A 21,571-nucleotide genomic window follows, 5' to 3' on the forward strand; every position below is an offset into this window, starting at 1 on the left:
AAAATGTTTTACCTAAGCATAAACATTTACATGCCTAAACAGTATGTTCCCTAAACATTACATAAAAATACCTTAAAATGTTTTAATTGATGAGAAATGAATTCCAGATTTGAGACCCTTTCCACATCCTATCTCTGTGTCCCTAATACCTGGGCTGGAGGTATCCTCCGTGGGCTTGCTGGTATTTTAGCTGATGGTTGTTTTATCCCTCGTTGTATTTTTAGGTGGCAAGATATAGTTATTGGAGCCCCACAGTATTTTGATAGAGATGGAGAGGTCGGAGGTGCGGTGTATGTTTACATTAACCAGCAAGGCAGGTGGAATAATGTGAAGCCAATTCGTCTCAATGGAACCAAAGATTCCATGTTTGGCATTGCAGTAAAAAATATTGGTGACATTAATCAAGATGGCTACCAAGGTAGGTAATAGACTGTGAAACAGTTATGCTGCTCATAGGTAGATTGATTGTCTAAGATGATGAGTGCTTATGGCATCTTATTTTGAAATGTTGTATTGGAACGTTTTTAAAATGTAGCGTTTGTTGAAATGTGATGTCCTCAACAGATATTGCCGTTGGAGCTCCCTATGATGATCTGGGAAAGGTTTTTATCTATCACGGATCCCCGAACGGAATAAACACCAAGCCAACACAGGTAACCAGACAGCTTGGATTTCTACAATAAGGGTTTTAGCTTTTTGCCTTGTAATAGGGCATTTGGGTTTATGTGCATTTTCGTGCTACTCATGTTTTATTTACAAATCTATAATAGTGTGAATTTTGTAGTTAAAAAATGTACTGTTAGAAGATAGCTTGGAAATGGATACAAATGCAATGATGTAGATGTGCTTATATAAATTGTAAAATTTCTTAGATAAATTAGGAGTTGAAGTAATACAAAGGAAAAGATGATTTTGCCGGGACAGCACAAATAGATGGAAATATGATATTTTTCCTTTAGTAGCATACTAAATGGAGGTAAAAATGGGGCAAGTGAAATAGATGATTGTGATTACATGGAGAATTGAGACTCCAAAAATTAAAAATTGCTTTTGAGAAGGATAAGACATTTGGAGAGCAGGCAGAGAGGTTTGTTTGGTATATAGTAAAGAAGCTCGTCAAAACTTGTCTCAAAACCTTTGAGATACAATGTAAATCAGATGACTTCTATGAAATAAAATATATGAAGTGTTGGATAACATGTAGACTTAGTTATAACTCATTTATAATTTAGTATCATTTATAAGCAAACTCTTGAACTTCAGTTTAAAAGAAACCATGTGGCTTTTTGAAAGCACAGAGAAGCTCGTTTTGGTGGGCCAGTGGTTCATCCTGATGCCTTGTTCATTTCAGATTCTCGAGGGTAAAACACCTTATTTTGGATATTCAATTGCTGGAAATATGGACCTCGATAGAAATTCCTACCCTGATGTTGCTGTTGGTTCACTCTCAGACTCAGTAACTGTGTTCAGGTATGCGATCTCTGACTTTAGTGAAGCATGTTCAGTAATCTGGTTACACTCAGATTTTGACCCTTTTAATTGAAAATTGTAATACCTGTATTTCAAAGTCAAAAGCTTGTATGAATTTTGAAGATTTTTCTTTTGACAGTGGTATAACAATGTGACAAAACATGTTTTGTAAAATCTTGCTAATTTTGAATTGAGGAAAAAGTCAGAATTGGTGAAAATTTTACTTCATAAATATTTTTAAAACCTTATATTTTGGTAAAAACTGAAACATAAAATTTGACAGGACAAAGCTTATAAGGGAGGAAATAAGCATCCCCTGTATTTAATATCCATTAGTAAGCTCCAAAATCTTGGTTTACATCCTTTTAGTCCTTTGTTTGCTATGAACATACATGTATATTTTACAAAACCGAGATCATAATGTACATATTGTTTTATAACCTGTTTTTGTCAGTTTGTAATGCATTAGTGGACTTCTTCCATGTAAGCGAGTTTATAATGTACAGGTGTTTTTTCCCCTTTCGTTGAGCACTTTTCTGAGATGAAGTTTATGGCTGCCTATAAGGCGTCACATGGCTGGGTCCTAATTTAGTTAAGAACCGCCATACTGTCATTGGATATTTATGTTGCTTTCCAGGTTTGTTTTTGATGATACACAAAGCTGGTAAAATCTTGACTTTTGTTCATGTCCTGAATTATTTCCTTATGATAAATTCCTAAAAGTGAATTTCAAAAGTCAAAGGGCATATGTGTTTTCAGACTTTGGATTCAGATTCACCAAAATGACCTCCAGAAGGGCTACAGTAGTTTGCCCATCACCTTTGCTTGAGTCCCCCTTTTCACTGCTGGGAATCAGCATTAAAAATCATTTATTTCGGGTCACCTGGGTGGCTCGGTTGAGCATCTGACTTTGGCTCAGGTCATGATCTTACAATCTGTGAGTTCGAGCCTCGGGTCGGGCTCTGGGCTGACAGCTCAGAGCCTGGAGCCTGCTTGAGATTCTGTGTCTCCCTCTCTCTCTTCCCTTCCCCTGCTCATGCTCTTTCTCTCTCTCTCAAAAATAAATAATAAACATTACAAAATAAATAAATAAACTTTAAAAAATAAAAATGTTTCAGGCAGAAGGTATGTTAAAATATATCCTTCTGATATTTATGTCACATTAAAGCTTTAATACTGTCATACATGAAATACTCTTGCATCTGTAGCAATTGGTTATAAGATGTTTGTGGATTTTTGTCTCTTAAATATGCTCTCAAAACTTTAATTAGAAATATATCTAGAAATATATCTAGAATTTAATTAGAAATATATCTAGCATCTTAGAAACCAGCAGCTGTCTGAAATAACAATAGAAAGGTAACTAATTGAGATAAAAGGAAATCTACAAATGAGAAGGTGGGCAGCATTTGTCCTTTTATATAGGCTTCCACCTTGCCCACGAATGTTCTCATGCCTTTTCTAGCCTACGGATAGATGGAGTCCAGAAGTTCCAGTTACCTGTAAGGGATTTGGAATGCTTATCAAACATCTTACCCAAGACGGCTAGGTTACCAGAAGACTGCTGCAGTCAGTCGAACTGGATCCATGTGGTAATAAAACCATGGAACCCATTCTGAGTTCTGGCTGAGGAGTGATGGAGATGCGAGGGGTCTGTCTCCCCATCCACTTACACTCCCAGCCACCGTCTAGTTGGATTTCTCGTACCTGCGGCAGAGCTCAGGACGTGGGCTGGGGGTGACCCCACTGGCTGTGGGGAGTAGGGGAGAAGATGGAAGGCAGAGCAAGGATGTTTTCATATGGTGAGAAGGACCAAAGGTGTGGGATTCCAGCTTCTTGAGCATTTGCGAGGTCGGGGTTAAGGCAGGGCAGAAAAAAGGCAAAGGGCTCGAAGTTTCTGCTTACAGAGATACTGTTGGGGCAGAAAAGTTGTGCTCCATTCTGGTGGCAAGAGGACAAAGGCTTGAGGCTGGGGATGGGAGCAAGGAAGGGCAAATGTTTTAGGATGGATATCCGAGAGCTAAGGATTGCCTGTAATTAATACAATTCATGTATGTAGAAACCCTGATTGCATCCCAGGTGTTGGGTGTATATGGGGTTTTAACCTTTTTGAACGTATTTTGGCAAATTTAAAACATGTCCATATTCTTTGACTCAGAAGTTCCACTAGGAGTTTATCCTACAGGTAAATTCAAACATGTGCCGAGAAGCAGGTACAAGGATGTTTGTCAGAGCTGGAAGCCTAAAAACAGCATCAAATGTCTACCCGTTAGGGACTGGTTAAATAAATGATGTTGTGTGGGGACAGAGCAACACCACCAGCTGCGAGAAACCATAAACTAGATCTATGGATAGATAGGTGAAGGCCTCTGAAATGTTAGAAAAAGCAACATTCAGAACAAGAAGCCAGTAAAGCTCCCGTTGAAGAAAAGCATATGTATGTTTCTATATTTAACTTTAGGTAATATTTGTAACAGAAACACAAAGACCAAATAGGTTTCTGGAAGGACATACATACCAGGCCACTTGGGGGTTTGGATGGGGACAGAGACCTAACACTTACCTGAAAATTCTAGAACTTTTGCATATCACACATATTACTTACCATTTAAAAGCTCTGCTAAAACTATAAAACATTTTCTAAGTATAAAATGTTATGTTTAAAACTTAAAAAAAATTGTGTTACCAGGTTTTCAATGGTATCTGTTATTTTCTTTGGCAGTGGGGAACATTTTTTCCCCCTCTGGTTTTTAAGATGTTGTAGGCAGCTGATAGCATGTAAATTCATCTCCCACTCAAGGTAGTAAAAGGCTAAGCCTGTGTTTTTTTATTCCTTTGTTTTCAGGTCCCGGCCTGTGATTAATGTTCAGAAAACCCTCACCGTAACACCGAACACGATTGATCTCCGCCAGAAAATGTTCTGTGGGGCACCTAGTGGGATATGGTGAGAGCTTTGGCTTTGTGTATGTAACCTCCTTAGTGTTGTGTTTTTGTTTTTTGGTTTTTGGTTTTTTTAAGTTTCTTAATTTTAAGAGTGAGCATGAGCAGGGGAGAGGCAGAGAGGGAGAGAAACAATCCCAAGCTGAACCTGATGTGGGGCTTGATCTCACGAACTGTGAGGTATGACCTGAGCCAAAATTAAGAGTCGGACGCTTAACCGACTGAGCCACCCAGGTCCCTATGACCGCCTCAGTTTCACAGCCCTGCTTTATGATGACCCGATTGCCCTGGGGAGCCATAGGCAAGGGTAGACAGAAATGGGCAAAGGGGACAGGGATTCTCAAGTGAATATATAACATTTTACTCATCGGTGGGCAGTGGGGTATTTGAGAGTTGGGGAACATGGAGTTTTTTTCTGCTGTAGTAATGCATCTTTTAAGGAATATGTGTTTGATTTTATACAGCCTCCAGGTGAAGGCCTGTTTTGAATATACTGCCAAACCCACAGGTTACAATCCTTCGATATGTGAGTACCCAGTACATTTAAAAATTCTGTATTTTCTATCTGCCAGGGTGAAAGTTCTGCATAAATAACAGAAAAATAAAAACTGCAGTGGCCAAGCTGGGTTCATAAATTTGTGTTTACGGAATTCAGTGTATCTGTTGTCTTCTCTTTAATCAGGAGGGCATAACACTCCATTTGGTCCTCATTTGGATTTTCCAGAGCAGATGGTTTAGGACAGGATGCCTTGGGAGAGCAGTCATTTGCTACCACAACTGTTTCCTCCATTTCTGCCTTTGAAGAGCCATGTGGAAAATTGGTTTTGTGGCTGTGAGGTGGGGGGGGGGGTGGTTAGAGAAGAGTGAGAGCCACAGCCTGAGCGTTGCACAGAATTGCCGCCTTAGCCTCTTTTCACTCCCTTGTCCCCTCCCGGAGGCCTCCACGGCCTGGAACACCCACGCTGTGTCCCTGAGTGCAGATTCCTGCAAGGCTGGAAGGCCAGTCTTGAGAATTCAGAGCCCTGGGCTCTGCTCCTGGTTCCAGCTCCGAGGCTGGCCGACCCTGACGCACAGAGCAAGTCTCTTAATATTTGAGTTTGCATTTTCCTGTCAGTAAGAAAAATGCCTGTAATAGAATTACTACAGAGGATTGTGGTGAGAGCAAAGGAGATGCTGTGGTGAAAGCTGTTTGTCATTTACAAGGTATTATTCTGCTCCCTTTCCCTACAATCCAAACAGGATTTCTGCCCCAGGATTAGACAAGGCTAATGGTACTCTAACAGGAATGCTCGTCACCAAAGCCTTCTGTGCTATGTTTTAGTAACAGCCATGAGTTTTCAGGTGTAAGCCACCTGCTGCAGCTCCAGAGGCAAGACGGGGGCATGGGAATTGAAAGAAAACCATTTCCCGAAGAGCAGGTACAAAGAGTGACGGTGACCTCCATCCTGGGTCAGGCGGTAGTCCCAGAGGCCTGTGGTGAGGGCGTAGCAGGCTACCAGGGGCAGCTTTCTGAAGGGACAGGGTGGCATTCAGTTTTTACTGGAGCTAATGAGCTTTCTTAAGTTTCCTCCTTGTTACCTAAAGTATTACTCCGTTTCTTTATTAACGGTATATCCCTTATGATGTCCCAGGATTTGGCAAACATGTCCGTCTCCACCCAGCTCACATTGTCCTAGGCCCCCTTTTTGTATGTTAAGCCTCCGTCTTTCCATATTTTGAGCCATCCTCAGGCAGTTTCTTTACCTCCCTGATCTCTTTAGGCCCCTCTTCTGGGCTGTCTGCTGCCATAGCCTCTCTCGCTGGGGTCTGCAGACCTTGCCTGAAGTGTGCTTGCTGTGGCTGTGTCATGGCCTGTGCCCTTTGCCTTTTGACGTGGCTGGTATTTTATTCAGTACTGGAAACGATTCTTTGCGTGGCGCCCACTGAGAAGAAAACATCTTCATGGTCTCTCACACCCCGTCATCCTTTCAGTATCTTTTGTGTTATTTGTACCCAAATGCAGTACCTCACACTTGTCTGTTTGGATAACGGGCGTTTTACCTCTGGGTTTGGATTAGACTAGAGAGAGCAGGAGAAACTGCAATTCTCTGACTAGAGGAGGAGAGGAAATGGGGAGACATCTTTCTCAGTCAGTCAGTCATTTTCCCATACATCTCTGACCACAGACGTGAAACCTCCTCAAGAACTCCCTGTCTCCTCCCACATCAAACATTTCTATACAGTCACGAACTTCATTCTAGCTTTCGTGCAGCATTTGATGCCCTGGGTATGAAATTCATATTCAGTAACTACTCCGTTAACCAAGTGTTTATGAACAACTCCATTAGCCAGGTGTTTACCGATGGCCTAATATGGATAGAACTTTTTTCTGTGAAGACATTTAGAGGGACCCTGTTTTTCATTTCCTGTACTTCCTGTAATTCTAAATCAAATAGAACTTCCACAAAGCTATATGAGTTGATATATCTCAAATCTGTTCCCAGAGTCTGAGAATGTGAGCTTATTGTTTGATCAGGCTATTTTAACTCCATAGTCCTCAGATGCGGTGTTCCATACATACAGATATTTATAATTGAGCCTTAATGAGTATTCTACTTGGCTTGCCCCTCAAAAGGTCAGCAAAGGTGGCCTGCAAGGATTTTAAGATGATGTGAACTGTCTGGAGGGTTAGGGAAGGTTAGAGTGGGCTTGGTAGATAAACGGTTTTAATGCACCCACACCCTCCCCTACTTTTGCTGTGAGGGGCACTCAGCATGTGAGCCTTCATCTGGTTCATTGTGAAGTTAACAGGTCATTGATAAATGGATGATGTCAAGGCTACAAGGCTAAAATGGAGGCACATTCCATTTGGCAGAAATTACTATTGAAAGTGTCAGTGTTTCTAAATTTTGGTCTCACACATCCGACTGGCTATTGTTTCGGCATAAGAATAACGTCACGTTGTTTGTGCACATGCCTGTGTGTGCATCGGTGTGCATGTGGGTGTTGTGCCAGTCACTACCGCTTCCGTTCGTCTGTTCTAAAAATCATACTTACATCAGGTGTTGTCCTGTTGCTGGGGAACACAGTGGCGGGCAGACCGATGTGGTCCCTGTCTACGCTTTTGCCTGGGGAAGACGGTCGGGCGATCACAGCACAGTAGCTAAGTGCACTGGCTGGGGAAATAGAATACTGTCGGATCCCCCTGGAGAGGCCGGGAAAGTCTTCCTGGAGGAACTGATGTCCACGCTGAGATCTGAAGGAGGAGTCGAGTTAGCCAGGCAGTCAGGGGGAAGTGGAGAGGGAAGGGGTCCAGCTGGCAGAAGAAGAGAGTGACTGAAGCAGAGGCCTAGAGGAAGTGGGAACCTGGACATCTAAGAGGGCTTCATCAAGCAGTTGTCTTGTGTTTGTGACACAGACTTAGAAGCTGGAGCTGCCTCTGTCCCTCACTGTATGATCCTGGGCCAGTCTCCTACCTCTGTGGGCATCCCATTTCTTCATCTGCAAGAAAAGGGTATTAAAATAGATGCTCTTTGAGGCCTCTTCTGAACTCCAGCATGAATATTAGAACATGGGTGGTTCATTTTCTACATTTTCTGGAGAAGTTTTGTTTTTTTTTCTTGAGGCTGCCTTCTGTGGCCCTGTACACACTTTGGTTTTCTTCCCCTCCTGATGGTTAGTGAGTGATTAATGAATGAATGTAAGTTATTTAAATATTGTCCCATAAAGAAACACAGTAGCTACATCCAGCAAACCAGCAGAGAATGCATTCTGAGGTCAAGAAATGAGATTTTGATCGTCCAAATCCTGGCTTGCCCTCTGAGCTCCATTGGTACAGATAATCAGGAACAGGATGTGCCTTCGAGGAGGTTGGAAACTTTGGTTGTGGGAGATACAGTAGCTGGGCCCTCTAGCTTCTAAAAGGAATATGTTTTATCTTTTAATTCTTTTAAGTGAAAAGTCTCCTATTAAAAGACTTCTCTAATATCGATTATTCCCATTTGGCCAACATTTTATCAGTGCATCTTAAACTTTAACATGTATAAGAACCATCTGATGGTCCTGTTAAAATGTAGATTCTGGTTAACTAGGTCTGGCTGGTTCTGAATTCCCAACAGAACTGAGGAGACCTGGTTCAGAGACCTTTTGTTAATATGCAGACATGGACCCACATAAGCAACAGACAGCTGAATGGGAATCAGTGTCTGCCTTTAAGGAGTGTTGGATCCCCATTATCTTTAGTTCTCTAGGAGTTGTTGAAATTTAGCCGGAAATCCTTGGATGCTGCTCAGAGGTTTTGACTTATTCTCGAGCTCCCCCAGGTGGCTCAATGGAAATTTAACTTCAAATAAACTGTTAACAGCAGTGGGCAGGAAAGGACAGCTTGATTTGAAACACCATAAATCAGTCAAAATGTACGTTATCAGGAAATATGAAGAGCAACAAGGGCAATGGGAAAAGTATTCTTCTGCAAGGAACTAAACGCAAAAGGGAACTCCCCATACTTCTGGCTGAACTGTACGTGGATGCACTTAAAGTTCATATGATTTTGTTCATTTTATCTAGCCATTTTGGGTACACTTGAGGCGGAAAAGGAGAGAAGAAAATCTGGGCTGTCATCAAGAGTTCAGTTTCGAAACCAAGGCTCTGAGCCCAAGTATACTCAAGAGCTAACTCTGAACAGGCAGAAGCAGAGTGCGTGCATGGAGGAGACCCTCTGGCTGCAGGTGAGGCCCACAGACAGTCACGTCTGCTGTTAGGACAGAAGTTGGGTTTTATGGTGGCATATGTAGATTTCTGAAATTTATGCCAGTGGCTTATTATTCAGTACGAAAGAAAGCATTGCGGGTGCTTAGGGCTCAGCTGGTGGAGTGTCCGACTTCAGCTCAGGTAGAGATCTCATGATTCGTGGGTTCGACCCCGCATTGGGCTCTGTGCTGACAGCTCAGAGCCTGGAGCCTGCTTCGGATTCTGTGTCTTCCTCTCTCTCTGCCCCTTCCCCACTTGTGCTCTCTCTCTCTTTAAAAAATAATAACAAAATTAAAAAATAATAAAAAAGGAAATCATTGTTTGCCCAGGAGCATTGACACCATGCTTAACTCTGCATACTTTTCAGGAAAATATCAGAGATAAACTACGCCCCATTCCCATAACTGCTTCAGTAGAGATCCAGGAGCCAACCACACGGAGGAGAGTGAATTCACTTCCAGAAATTCTTCCGATCCTGAATTCAAACGAACCCAAGACAGTTCATAGAGATGTAAGTCTTTCTGATTTTTGTATGGCCAAAGCTTTTGCCGTGTTATTATGTTACATCACATGTCTTTGAAGGCAGTATGACTAGTGATTTGCTTTAAAATCTATTCCTTTGTATTAAGTAAAGCTTTTTAATATATGCAAAGTTTGGTTGAGATTTGTTTCCCAAATTAATAGTGAGAATAGAAACATATGGAATACAATTTGGAACCAGAGTATTGTTCTGAATAATTTTTGGCCACTGGAACTTACTGAGACTATAATTGGCAGAACTTACTCTCACTTCAAGTTTCTTTTGTAGCCGTATGTACAAAGAAAAATACATTGCATTTTACCATTGAGAACATTAAAATGTAGAAAACAAACTTGTTAGTCTGAACATTAAAATCAAGCACCACAGGGGCACCTGGGTGGCTCAGTTGGTTAAGCATCTCTTGGTTTCCACTCCAGTCATGATCTCATGGTTCATGGGTTCGAGCCCTGTTGAACCTGCTTGGGATTCTCCGTCTCTCTCTGTCTCCGCCCCTCCCCCTGAACTTGCTCGCACGTGCACGTGCTCTCTCTCTCTCTCTCTCTCTCTCAAAAAATAAATAAATAAACTCAAAAAAAGTCAAGGCATATAACAATTCAGCAAGGCAGAAAAAGATTAGCCATAAAATAGTCATCTAGTGGCTAATGTAGCCTAGCCTATGTAATCTTGGGAAGAAAAATTAACGTGGCTTGCCGTATGCCTCATATGAGGTGGGGTCTGTTTGTTAGGGCTTAGGGTGGTGGCCATACAGGGTTAGGCTGGAGAGCTGTGGCATCTTGGTCTGTCATTGTGCACTTGCTGTCATAATCCAGTTGGTGCTGGAGCATCCACTCTGAGGCTCTTGGTTCTGGTGGCCCACAGGTGAAGCCTTTCAGCAGGGAGACCTGCTTCAGTCTACACGTTGCCAGTCTTCATTGTCACAAAGTGTGGTTCCTTACACTATCGTATACTTTTTCATAGACTTTGGATGTTATCATCATGTGAATATTTCTTGTGTCTATTCCTAGCTCTGTAGTCCAGTTAAACATAACAGGCAGGGAGACTGTTTTCCTGTTTATCAGTGTGATTCTTGAGCACCCGTTAGCACTGTACCATTTGCTTTCCTGATCTTAAACTCTGTTTCCTCATTTGTACAGTGGAGCCCGTAACAATATCCTCCTAAGTCTGTTGTGAGGATTGAGTTAAAATATGTAGTCGTGTGTTAGCATCATCATTATTGTTGGTAATTCTTACAGTATCCCTAGCAAGTAGGGTGGTGGTATCCCCATATTACCTAAGGTGAAACTTAGCCTCTGAAAGGTTAAGTGACTTCCCCCAAGCCACGTGGCTAAGTGAGTGGCAGAGCCAGGATTGAACATGGACCTGTGTGGCTGCAGGGCTCACGCTCTTTACTACACCTCAATGCCATGGCCAAAGTGTTCTTAAAGCGTGGTTCTGTTAAAGCACAGAGTGGGCGTTGGATGCATGGCAAAGTACCTTTGAAGCTTGTGCTGTGGTAACTGTCACACAGGGAAAGGACTGTGTGGAAACAGCCAGTCACTGTTGAGGGTCCTAAATGGCATAAATTACAATGGTTTTGTTTTCCTACAGGTGCACTTCTTAAAAGAGGGATGTGGAGCCGACAATGTATGTAACAGCAACCTTAAACTAGAATATAAATTTTGTACCCGGGAAGGAAATCAAGACAAATTTTCTTATTTACCAATGTAAGAATCGCTCTGTCATCCTAGCAAAAATGACTGCTTTGCAGTGGGTTACTGAAAATGTACTGAGGGCTCTGTCATTTTTCTTGTTTTTTGTGTTTTTTTTTTTTGCATTGTTTTTTTAATAGTCAAAAAGGTGTCCCAGAACTAGTTCTAAAAGACCAGAAGGACATTGCTTTAGAAATCACAGTGACAAACAGCCCTTCCAATCCAAGGAACCCCACAAAAGACGGCGATGACGCTCATGAAGCTAAACTCATTGCAACTTTTCCGGACACTCTGACTTACTCGGCCTACAGAGAATTGAGGGCTTTCCCTGTAAGTGTTTTTGGAGAGCTGTGAGGAGGAAACACCCAGAGCTGTGCGGCAAGTGAATGCATTGTGATCTCGTGTTTTTTTTGTTACAGGAGAAACAGTTGAGTTGTGTTGCCAATCAGAACGGCTCACAAGCAGACTGTGAACTTGGAAATCCTTTTAAAAGAAATTCCAGTGTAGGTGATGCCTTTACATACTGTATTGTACTGTTCTACGTGCCATTACAGTGTTGACATGCTTGATCTCTGGTAACATCTCTTTCTATTTGTTTAGGTGACTTTTTATTTGATTTTAAGTACAACTGAGGTTACCTTTGACACCACAGATCTGGATATTAATCTGAAGCTGGAAACGTAAGCGTTTCTTCAACCTTTCCATTCAGAATTATTTCATGAAAACACAGCCAAAGAACCAGCTCTGCTCGAACTCCTAAAAGAAGTGTAATTGTAATGAGAAAACTGACGGTTAAAATGAAACCCTATTGTTTCCTTTTCCTTTTCAGAACAAGCAATCAAGATAATTTGGCTTCAATTACAGCTACAGCAAAAGTGGTTATTGAACTGCTTTTATCGGTCTCTGGGTAAGTGTTTGTGTTTAGCATAACAAATCAGTGTTTAAAAGAACCGTTTACAATCCTGCTAAAACTGGTGTTTTTTAATTTAACAGAGTTGCTAAACCTTCCCAGGTGTATTTTGGAGGAACGGTTGTTGGTGAGCAAGCTATGAAATCTGAAGATGAGGTGGGAAGTTTAATAGAGTATGAGTTCAGGGTGAGTTGAAACAGTTGGTCTTCCGTATTATATATACTAAAAGCTAACATACACTATATATGGTGATATGTGATGTAATTTTAATAAACGTGGATATGGATTTTAGTATGTAATATCAATATTAAGCAATATTAATAAATAAGCATGATAAATGCTCAGTTAAAAGTGAGTTCACCAATTTTTAAGCAACAGACTGGCTTACAGTAAAAGTTTTATCCTCCACAATGAAGAACACGACCGTCATTCAACATAGGACTTTCAAAATCCAGTTCAGTTTGGCCATTTTCCTGTTAGAGAGTTTTAATGTGTAAGTGGTGTAGAGACCAAGGAACACCTCGCCCCTCCCCAGAGTCTGTCTGTAAAACAAAAATCTCAAAGTACTTCATATTTGGCTTTAGAATGTGTTATGACTCATTTCTTCCTCCACCATAAGGACATCTTTCTTACTGTGTGTGGCTAATGTTCCCTAACATTTCACAAGCCCAGTGCCAGTAAAGAAGACTACTGATTGCTCTGAAGCATTTCAAAATAGGAGTCACACAGTGCCTCTAAGTCTGGTTGGATGAACAGAAACGCATAGGACAGAGGTGGCTCATACCTCATCCGTGGATTTGGGTCTGAGATGGCAAGAATGTGCCCACCCCTGTCCGCAGCAGGATGAAGGGGTTGAATTCTGTTGTGTGTGTGTGTGTCTCAGCATCATAGACACAGCTGTGACAGGTGGTGGCGGTGGCCGTGATGATGCCTGCGCAGGGGTGGCTGAGAGCCGCGTCTCTGGGCTCCGCAGCTGTCCCCGCGCACAGACAAAGAGAGCTCGTGCCTCTTTCGGGTTCTGCTGCGGGATGTTACTGTGTCCCCAGCTTGGACTCCTGATTCACGGCTGTCATAATGGTTTTTACTCAGACTCTGCGTTGCTACCCAAGCCTCCCCTGGGTAGTAGAGGACAGAGCCTGCTTCATGTTTACAGTGGGAGGGGCTTCCCAGAAGCAGGTTATTGGTGACTTCCCGAGTGTGTTGAGGGTGTGGCGTATCTACACCACAGATGCTGTTGCACACACTAGTTCCTGGGTGGGAATGAGCAATCATTTTTCTTTACCTTTTTTAGGCATCAGTCTCTGTTTTGGACCCCATATTGGTAGTCTCAATTTTTGGAGCCCATACTTTCACTGTAGGATTATGCCAGATATTTTGGGTTTTTTTTTTCCCTTGGCAACAGGAGCTGCTACTTAATTTTATGTTGAGAGAATTACACTGAGATATATAATACGTATTATTTTCTAACAGGTTATTAACTTGGGTAAACCTCTTAAAAACCTCGGCACAGCAACCTTGAATATCCAGTGGCCAAAAGAAATTAGCAATGGCAAATGGTTGCTTTATTTGGTGAAAGTAGAATCCAAAGGCTTGGAAAAGATAGCTTGTGAGCCGCAAAGTGAAATAAACTCCCTGAAACTAAAGGTATGTTGATGGATTTATCTCCTGTCTCCATCGATGTAAATAGGGAAGCTAACCTTTGAGGGGAAAATCATCTTTTTCCTTAGGAAACTGACATAGTGGCATGTTGACTTTTTCTCTGGTGTCAGTTTCTCTGTTACAGTTGAGTATCCAAGTCAGGCTGAGGGTTGCTGCTGATTAGTGATCGTTATGGCAGGGTCATTCAGCACTTGTTGAAGGAAATGACGCTTCCTGGAGTTTTACAGCCCGGTATGACCTATAAAGAGGACTAGGATATGCTTCTGGGGGCTGGCCAGCCAGTGTTAACTCCCGGGAGAACCAAACTCATTACAAAGGATATTGGCACCTTAGCAAGTGACCTTCAGAGCTTTCATTCTTATTTTTTAAAATAGTGAATACTTAGTCGAGTCTTTATTGTGTCTCAGACACTGTGCTAATAAGCATTTTATTTGCTTTTTCTCATTTCATTCCCTTGATAGGCCTTTAAGGTATTTTTCTTATCCCTACCACTTCATAGATGAGGAAACTGAGGTTCAGAGAGATTAATGTTTTAAGAATCAGCTCGGCAGTTAAGAGGCAGATTCTGCATTCAAGCTCAGCTCCGCCTGTTTTCAGAGCCTGTGTTCTTAACTGCTCAGTACTGGTGCACATAACGGGTTTATCATCTAAACCCGGATCTGCTGGGTTGGCGGATCTGCTTTGTTATTGCATGTCTGTTTCTTTTAAGTTGTAGAGTGACTCGGGTATGACCAGTGTTAACAGTTGGCGGCTTATAGAAGTATCCTCTGTTCGTCAACTTTGAAAAACAAGATGGTCCAGGGGTGCCTGGGTGGTTGAGTTAGTTGAGCGTCGGACTCTTGATTTTGTCTCAGGTCATGATCCTAGGGTTGTGAGATCGAGCCTCATGTTGGGCTGTGTGCTGAGAGTGGAACCTGCTTAAGATTCTGTCTCTCTCCCTCTGTGTCCCTCTCCCCAGATCACTCTCTCTCTAAAATAAAACTAAAAAAACAAAAACAAAACCCAAGATGGCCCATTACTCTTAATCCTGTCTTAAGGAAAATGCTATTTTGAAGCAGAATTCTTACATGGCTTACTTTTCAGTACTCTACTTTGAATAAGTCACTGACTAGTTCTTTTGCTTTTTTCCTTGTTCTTCGGTGTCATTTATTTATTCAAGATGTGCTGATTTTGTACCATACATTAGTTACTGAGCTGGGTGCTAAAGATAAAGCAATGAAATCTGATGCCTGAACTCAGGGTACTCAGTCTGGTGAGGAGACAGAAGAACATAGAAAGCCTCTTTCTGTGCCTGAGTTTTGAAGTCAAAGTGGGAATAAATGACCTTAGTCAATAAACTCGCAATGAGATCGGAACATTTGTGGACTTTACACTTAAATTATTTCTGTGCCTTTGATGACAGGAGATGGGCAGATGTTAATTGCTGATTACGTGAATTTGGCGTTATTTGGGAGGGAGGGCTCAAGGGTTTGTATGCTAGGGACAAAGAATTACATTAAGTAGAACTGGTTTGGATATAATTTCTTTTCAGGAGTCTCACAACTCAAGAAGGAAACGGGAAATTGCTGAAAAACAGACAGATGATGGCAGAAAATTTTCTTTATTTGCTGAAAGAAAATATCAGACCCTTGTAAGTATTTTTTCAAGAGCCAGGACTGTTTGACAGATGGTGGCGGGAAGGTCTTCCCTGTACTGTTGGATTTTAACTGCCCCTCTTGTGTCCTGTCCAGAATTGCAGCATGAACGTGAACTGTGTGAACATAAGCTGTCCGCTGCGAGGGCTGGACAGCAAGGCCTCTGTTGTCCTTCGCTCGAGGTTATGGAACAGCACGTTTCTAGAGGTTTGGTCCTGCCGTGAGGCTGTCCCCTGCAAGTCATTTGCTGTTTCTTAGGACATCTCTCACTTCCTTAATGCATTTGCTAACTTTGTCTCCAAACAGGAATATTCCAAAATGAACTACCTGGACATTCTCGTCCGGGCTTCCATTGATGTTGCTGCCGCTGCTGAGAATATCAAACTGCCACACGCAGGCACTCAGGTGAGAGGTCCCCCTGTCTTGCCTGAACTCGGGAGAAAATCACTCTGTCTCTGCCCTGTGCCCCAGCCTGAGGACATGCTACCGTGGCACTCATTTCGCTCACAGCACCGTGACCCCTCCTTTAGGAGAAGTCTAGATGATGCTTTAAGGTGCTGCCACCCCAAGCTGTATTTTAATAGAATCATTGGAAAAAGAAGTACCTCTGGGGTCATCTAGTTCTGCAGTGCACGTGGCAGATTGGAGAGCTATTAGCCCCGTGAAAGAATGGGTGCACCTCCCACCTCTGTAGAAACCCCAAGTCTTAGACCATCCCTGATGCCGTAGTCATCGCTGGGAGTGTCCCCGCTGATGGTCACCACCACTTTATGGAGCAGCTCATGGCACGTGTGGCCAGCTGCAGTTATTGGAAAAGATCTCTTTACATGTGAATCCAGAGGTGAATCTTACAAAATCGGTCCCTGGTTATGCACCTTGGCACAAGTCCCAAATGAGCCCTCTCTCTTAGCCACGTAGCGGCCTTTGGAATAACTGAAGGAAACGGAGATGCCCCTTGGACATGCCTTTCCTTCCGTTCAGAGCGAAGCATCCACCTCTTCAGTTACCCGTCATGCCAGGCCCTCTCCTCCTGGGCTGGCGCTGGTCCGGCAGCGTGACTCCCACATGGGCAGAGTGTGGACCTGCTGTCTGCCTGGTTCGCCTCACCCTGAGGCCCCGAACTCCAGACACCTCGGCCCCACGCTTCTGTCAGCCTAAAACTTGGTCTTGCTGTGAACATGGGAGACTGTGTTTGCACTTCTAGCGGCTACGGTTTGTGTTCTGCTGAAACTTCCCGGTGTTTTCAAAAGGATGTGCTGTCAAGCTATAGCTCCCATATCCTGTCCTTGAGCAATTTTTAAAAATCTAAATGTATACCTTTTAATATTTTTTAACGTTTATTTATTTTTGAGAGACAGAGGCAGAGTGCAAGTGGGTTAGGGGCAGAGAGAGAGGGAGACACAGAGTCTAAAGCCGGCTGCAGGCTCTGAGCTGTTAGCACAGAGCCTGACGCGGGGCTCAAACCTACCAAGTGCGAGATCGTGACCTGAGCCGAAGTCAGAAGCTTAACTGACGGAGCCCCCCAGACGCCCCTAAATGCATGCCTTTAAATGTGTCCTTACATTTTATGTGATTTGCTTGTGGTCTGTCATTTCAGTTCACAGAGTAGTTCTGAGTCTTGATCATTTGCCCTGGTAGTGTTCTATGCCTGCAAGGTTTTATCTTTTTCAAAGCTGAGAGGCATGCCTTCTCTGGCCTCACCCAGGCAATTGAGAAAAATGCTTCACGGGACTGGGAGCAGTGGCTTCGGGGGCACACTGGAAAGGGTTCCTTGTGGGGGTCTGTAGCCCACAGGGGCTTCTGTCATGCTCTCAAGATACAGTGACTGCATGTCATAGACCAGGATGTTTTACAAGAGACTGGAGAAAAAGATTGTGACTTACCGTTCTTAAACTGATCTACTGATGTGCCTATAGAAGTGTTTTGGCTTCAGTCCTTTGAGCCAGCAGTGAGCTCTCCTGAGCACTCGTTTCTGAATACAGTGATTTTTAGCTGTTAAAACCTATCATCCAAACTAGAACACATTTGTCTTTTTGTCTGGGGCAAATGCTAAACTGGGCAGGATGCTGGGACAAGGGATATAAATTAGGATTGTCCTAGGCTCACCAGGACATACGTCACCCTGGCCTTAGATTATCTTTGCATGTTATTCCAGCCCACCTTTCTGCCTCTTATCAATAAGGCATCATAGAGGACGGTCAGTGGAGCCATAACCTTCCTGAGAAGCCCTTCTCTACCCTCTCTGACTGGAGGCAGCTGCGATAGCTTGCTAGAACTTTAAATCAGTAAGCTTGAGGGGCTTACTGCCTTTTGGTTTTGGCTCAGGTCATAATCTGCTGGTTTGGGAGTTCGAGCACTGCAGTGGGCTCTGTGCTGACAGTGCAGAGACTGCTTGGGAATCTCGCTCCTCTCTCTCCATCCCACTCCTGCTTGTGTGCACTCTCTCTCAAAATAAATAAACACTTAAAAGAAAAAAAAAACAAAACAACAACAGTAACCCTGAGAATCACTGAGTTTTTAGAGCTGGAAAAAGAAGAAACACTTTAGAGGGGATGGATAAACATCATAAAGCATTAATAAAATGTCTACAATTTACTAGACATTTTACCTATGTACAGTCATTTAAACCTCAGAAGAATGACAAGGTAGACTTACCCATTTTACCTAAAAGGAAGCAGGCACAGTTGGGATCCTGAGTTGAAACCTATAAGTCTCTGGTTTCAGGGCTCCTATTCTTTGACTCTGTAACGCCTGCTTCCCAGTAAGTCTCCAGATGTCAGATTCCCATGAGAAAACAATCCAAGGAAGGTTGTCTCTCCCTCAGGTCACAGGACTGCCATGTGACGTGAGACCAGACCTTGGGCTCACAGGCCCCCATCAAATGCTCTTGTTTTCTGGAAGATGATGAGACTAGGGTGCTGGTACCCAGTCTAGTGGCTGGGTCACAAATGAAAGTGAGGTTCTCTGGGGCATTTCATGTAAGGGCTTGGAGAACTTGTGCATGCTAATGGGAAGTGAAGTCTGCTGTGACCCTCCTTGGTTATTTAATAATGGGTGGATTTGTGAATGTATTACTGTTTTGTATCTAAAGTGCATTTCTTTTGAAAATGGAGACATTTGCTTATCTCTAGTCTTCTGGTACTTCTTCTATTGACTCTGATTTCTGAGATACAGCAGCTCAGATATCCATCTACATGTTTCTTTAGTATTTTCTTTAGTATTTAAGTGTACTTTTCCTGGGCCTAAAGATGTGAGCTTAATTCAAGTGTCAGGATGCCTTTCTCTTTATTCCCTCACTTATTGTGGGTTTCAGTTTCATCTTTATCTTAGTCCATCTGTCCTTTCTAGTCTGAAGATCATTTTTCTTTGGAGATAGAAGCAAAGGAGGTTGAGTAATTCAGTCTTGTCTTTTGGTCTTCATATTAAAACTTCTCCTTGCTTTCACTCTAGTCCTGGCTAGAAGGAAAGAAAAGGAAGAAAAACAAAAAAACAAAAAAACAAAAAACACCTTTTAGTTTCCTTATAACGCAACCAATTTTAAGAGTGTTCTGTTTGCTTCTCTATACATTTTAGCACATTGTTATAATAAAGTCAGAGAGCTGGTCACCTAATTGAACCAGATAAAATGGTTACATTTTAGCATCAATTAAATCCATCCAGTTAACAAGTACTTATTGTGCACACACACTACGTGCCTTCCCTGCACAAATGCTAGAGAAGCAAAGTTGAATAAGATACAGTGTTGACTGTTAAGAATTTCATGGTCTAGGGGAATGTGAACCAGGAGATAATTGTTGAATTAAGTCAAGGAAGGAAGAGATTGTTTATTGGTTGTATTTATATATCCCCCACTTCATTCCTAAGGAAATTGGAAAAGAGTATCTGCTTCCTCATTGCTGAAAATAGGTAAAAGGCATATCATTCTTCAGGGGAATGTGATGTCCTTCTTTTGGCTTTAAATTCAGAGAATATGAGATCTGGATCCTTTTATAAGATGGGTTTCTGATATGAGGAATGCACATGAAAGGTGATGATGTCTTTGATAGAGAGATTTGTGAAAGATATGAAAATCCCTTCATGTGATTTCTTACATTGATGTTCTAAGAATAGAGAGTACTATGTCACAGAGTGATTCAGGGGAACCATTCTGGCAGTGAGCAGGCAAATGGGGTCTAAGCACTGCTCGCTCATGATGGAATTTAATGCGTCAGCAGAGCTCAAGCCTCATCTTCACATGCATATGTGAAAAGTGCAAACGCCTAGATTTTAAAGAACCACCCCCCCCCCAAATGTTTTTGGAGTTGGAGTAATTTCTACTCCCCTTAACCTGTCACTGTCCATCAATAATAGCTGCTGTGGCAAGATCTGACCAGGCTTTCCAGAGCTCTGCAGCTCACGTCTGGTCTCCCCTTCCCCAGTTCTGAGGTCAGCTCCCCCTTGATTCCCAGTCCCAGCTGGAGAATGGCTGTCTTAAAAACAAAACAAAATTTAGGTGAAAGTTTATGGAAAAAACAAAGTCTTGCTGACTCACCTCTCTCACCTTCCTGGACTGCAGTGTGGCCTTACACACAGCCTGGGTTTGCAGAGCACATCTGCCCTTTACAAGTGTAGCCCTGCCCCTGGCTTCAGTCTTCAGTCTTTGACGCTGAGTTGTTTCACAGTTTCTGAAAGGCTCCAAAATCTGGTTTGAATGGTAGTCAGACTCGGGGCTAGACCCCTCAGCAGGATGTACACTCCACCCCCACCAAATCAAAAATTACCTTGTTCAGCTCTTATACTGTTGGATTGCTGCCATTTATAGGAGTGGTTTCCCCTATTATCAGCCATTTAAAAGGTACTCTGATACACAGTGCGATTGTGGGGCTGGGTCCCCTGCCACGGACCAGTCTCCACTCTCCACGTCCAGATTTATCAGAACTTATTCTTAAAAATGAGGATGGTCCTTCCAGGTTGTCGTCTGGCCCCCAAGTAAATGAGACCAGCATAAGCTAATTTTTTTTGTTTGTTTTGGTTTAGAGTAGGCAGGCTTACCAGTCACATCGAGTACGCTATTTCATCACTGGTCTCTCACCATTCTTTCTTCCCACTAAATGGATACGCCTGTGTTAGACCCAGTAATCAGGGGTGGTTTTAGCTTACAGCTGGGCTGCCTTTCCGAAGGGGGATGGAAGGTAGGGAGGATTGAACAAAGGGGCCCCCCCACCCCCACAGTTGTCTGGCAGTTTGAGAGAAACCTCACTGAGAGCATAACAGGAAACACAGAAGCTGGGAGAGGTGTCAGAGTTGGTGTAACAGGCTGAAAACAGACTTCTTTCCTCCTAAATGTTCAAAGAAAAGCAATTCTCTTGCTTTAAAGTATATTCTGTAAATGAGGCTGAGAAGCTACTTTCTATTATAAGTAGAAAGAGAAGTATTCTAGTGAAGAGGTTTTCTTTTAAAAAGAGAATCACGTAAGTACGGAAGCACAATGTAGACAGACATAGAAGCACTTTTAGGCAGCATCAGGAATTCGGTACTAATACAGAGTACTTGACTGAAAACACTTCTCAGAAGCCAAGTACTCACACTTTTTCTTTACCCTTCACCTTACATTCTTGTAATTCAGAAATATCAGAAACCCAACTGGAAGCTCTCTAATCCGTTTACAAAATCCTGTTTGTAGCTATCACCAGGTCTTTTACGTGCTTGGAAAAATAGTCTCCTGGTTTCACAGAAATCCACCTGAATCCTAAACGCACATAACTGAGTTGTTGCAAATTGCTGTAAGCAACTTCTTAGGTTTCTGAATAGACACTATTTCTGTTTCATTGGTATTTGCCAGCTATCAAATGGTTAGAGTTTAGGCTTCTCACCAGCTGCAGCTTACAGCTCTAAGCCCTCTAAGAACAAATCCAGGGCTTACTTTGTCCAAATATATTATTGTAGAACACACGTACACGGCCATTGCAGGAAACGTTACTGTGTATTAGGGTCCTTAGTTGGACATCCTAACGAAAAGTTA

At 42.6% G+C, this 21,571-nt stretch overlaps 1 protein-coding gene across 3 annotated transcripts in view; it reads left to right on the plus strand.

The window, feature by feature from the left end:
• ITGA6 (integrin subunit alpha 6) overlaps positions 1-21,571 on the plus strand; it is a 76,782-nt gene that overhangs the window by 46,883 nt on the left and 8,328 nt on the right. For all 3 annotated transcript variants that reach the window (XM_053215284.1, XM_027055488.2, XM_027055489.2), the window contains 17 exons: positions 225-418; positions 565-653; positions 1,352-1,470; positions 4,316-4,414; positions 4,875-4,936; positions 8,956-9,116; positions 9,506-9,649; positions 11,267-11,382; positions 11,508-11,697; positions 11,787-11,870; positions 11,968-12,047; positions 12,197-12,274; positions 12,361-12,463; positions 13,748-13,921; positions 15,468-15,566; positions 15,667-15,777; positions 15,877-15,975. In XM_053215284.1, the coding sequence (XP_053071259.1) occupies positions 225-418; positions 565-653; positions 1,352-1,470; positions 4,316-4,414; positions 4,875-4,936; positions 8,956-9,116; positions 9,506-9,649; positions 11,267-11,382; positions 11,508-11,697; positions 11,787-11,870; positions 11,968-12,047; positions 12,197-12,274; positions 12,361-12,463; positions 13,748-13,921; positions 15,468-15,566; positions 15,667-15,777; positions 15,877-15,975 (2,002 nt within the window). The remainder of the gene's footprint in view (positions 1-224; positions 419-564; positions 654-1,351; positions 1,471-4,315; positions 4,415-4,874; positions 4,937-8,955; positions 9,117-9,505; positions 9,650-11,266; positions 11,383-11,507; positions 11,698-11,786; positions 11,871-11,967; positions 12,048-12,196; positions 12,275-12,360; positions 12,464-13,747; positions 13,922-15,467; positions 15,567-15,666; positions 15,778-15,876; positions 15,976-21,571) is intronic.

Source organism: Acinonyx jubatus, chromosome C1 (assembly GCF_027475565.1).
Source record: "Acinonyx jubatus isolate Ajub_Pintada_27869175 chromosome C1, VMU_Ajub_asm_v1.0, whole genome shotgun sequence".
Lineage (NCBI taxonomy): Eukaryota > Metazoa > Chordata > Mammalia > Carnivora > Felidae > Acinonyx > Acinonyx jubatus.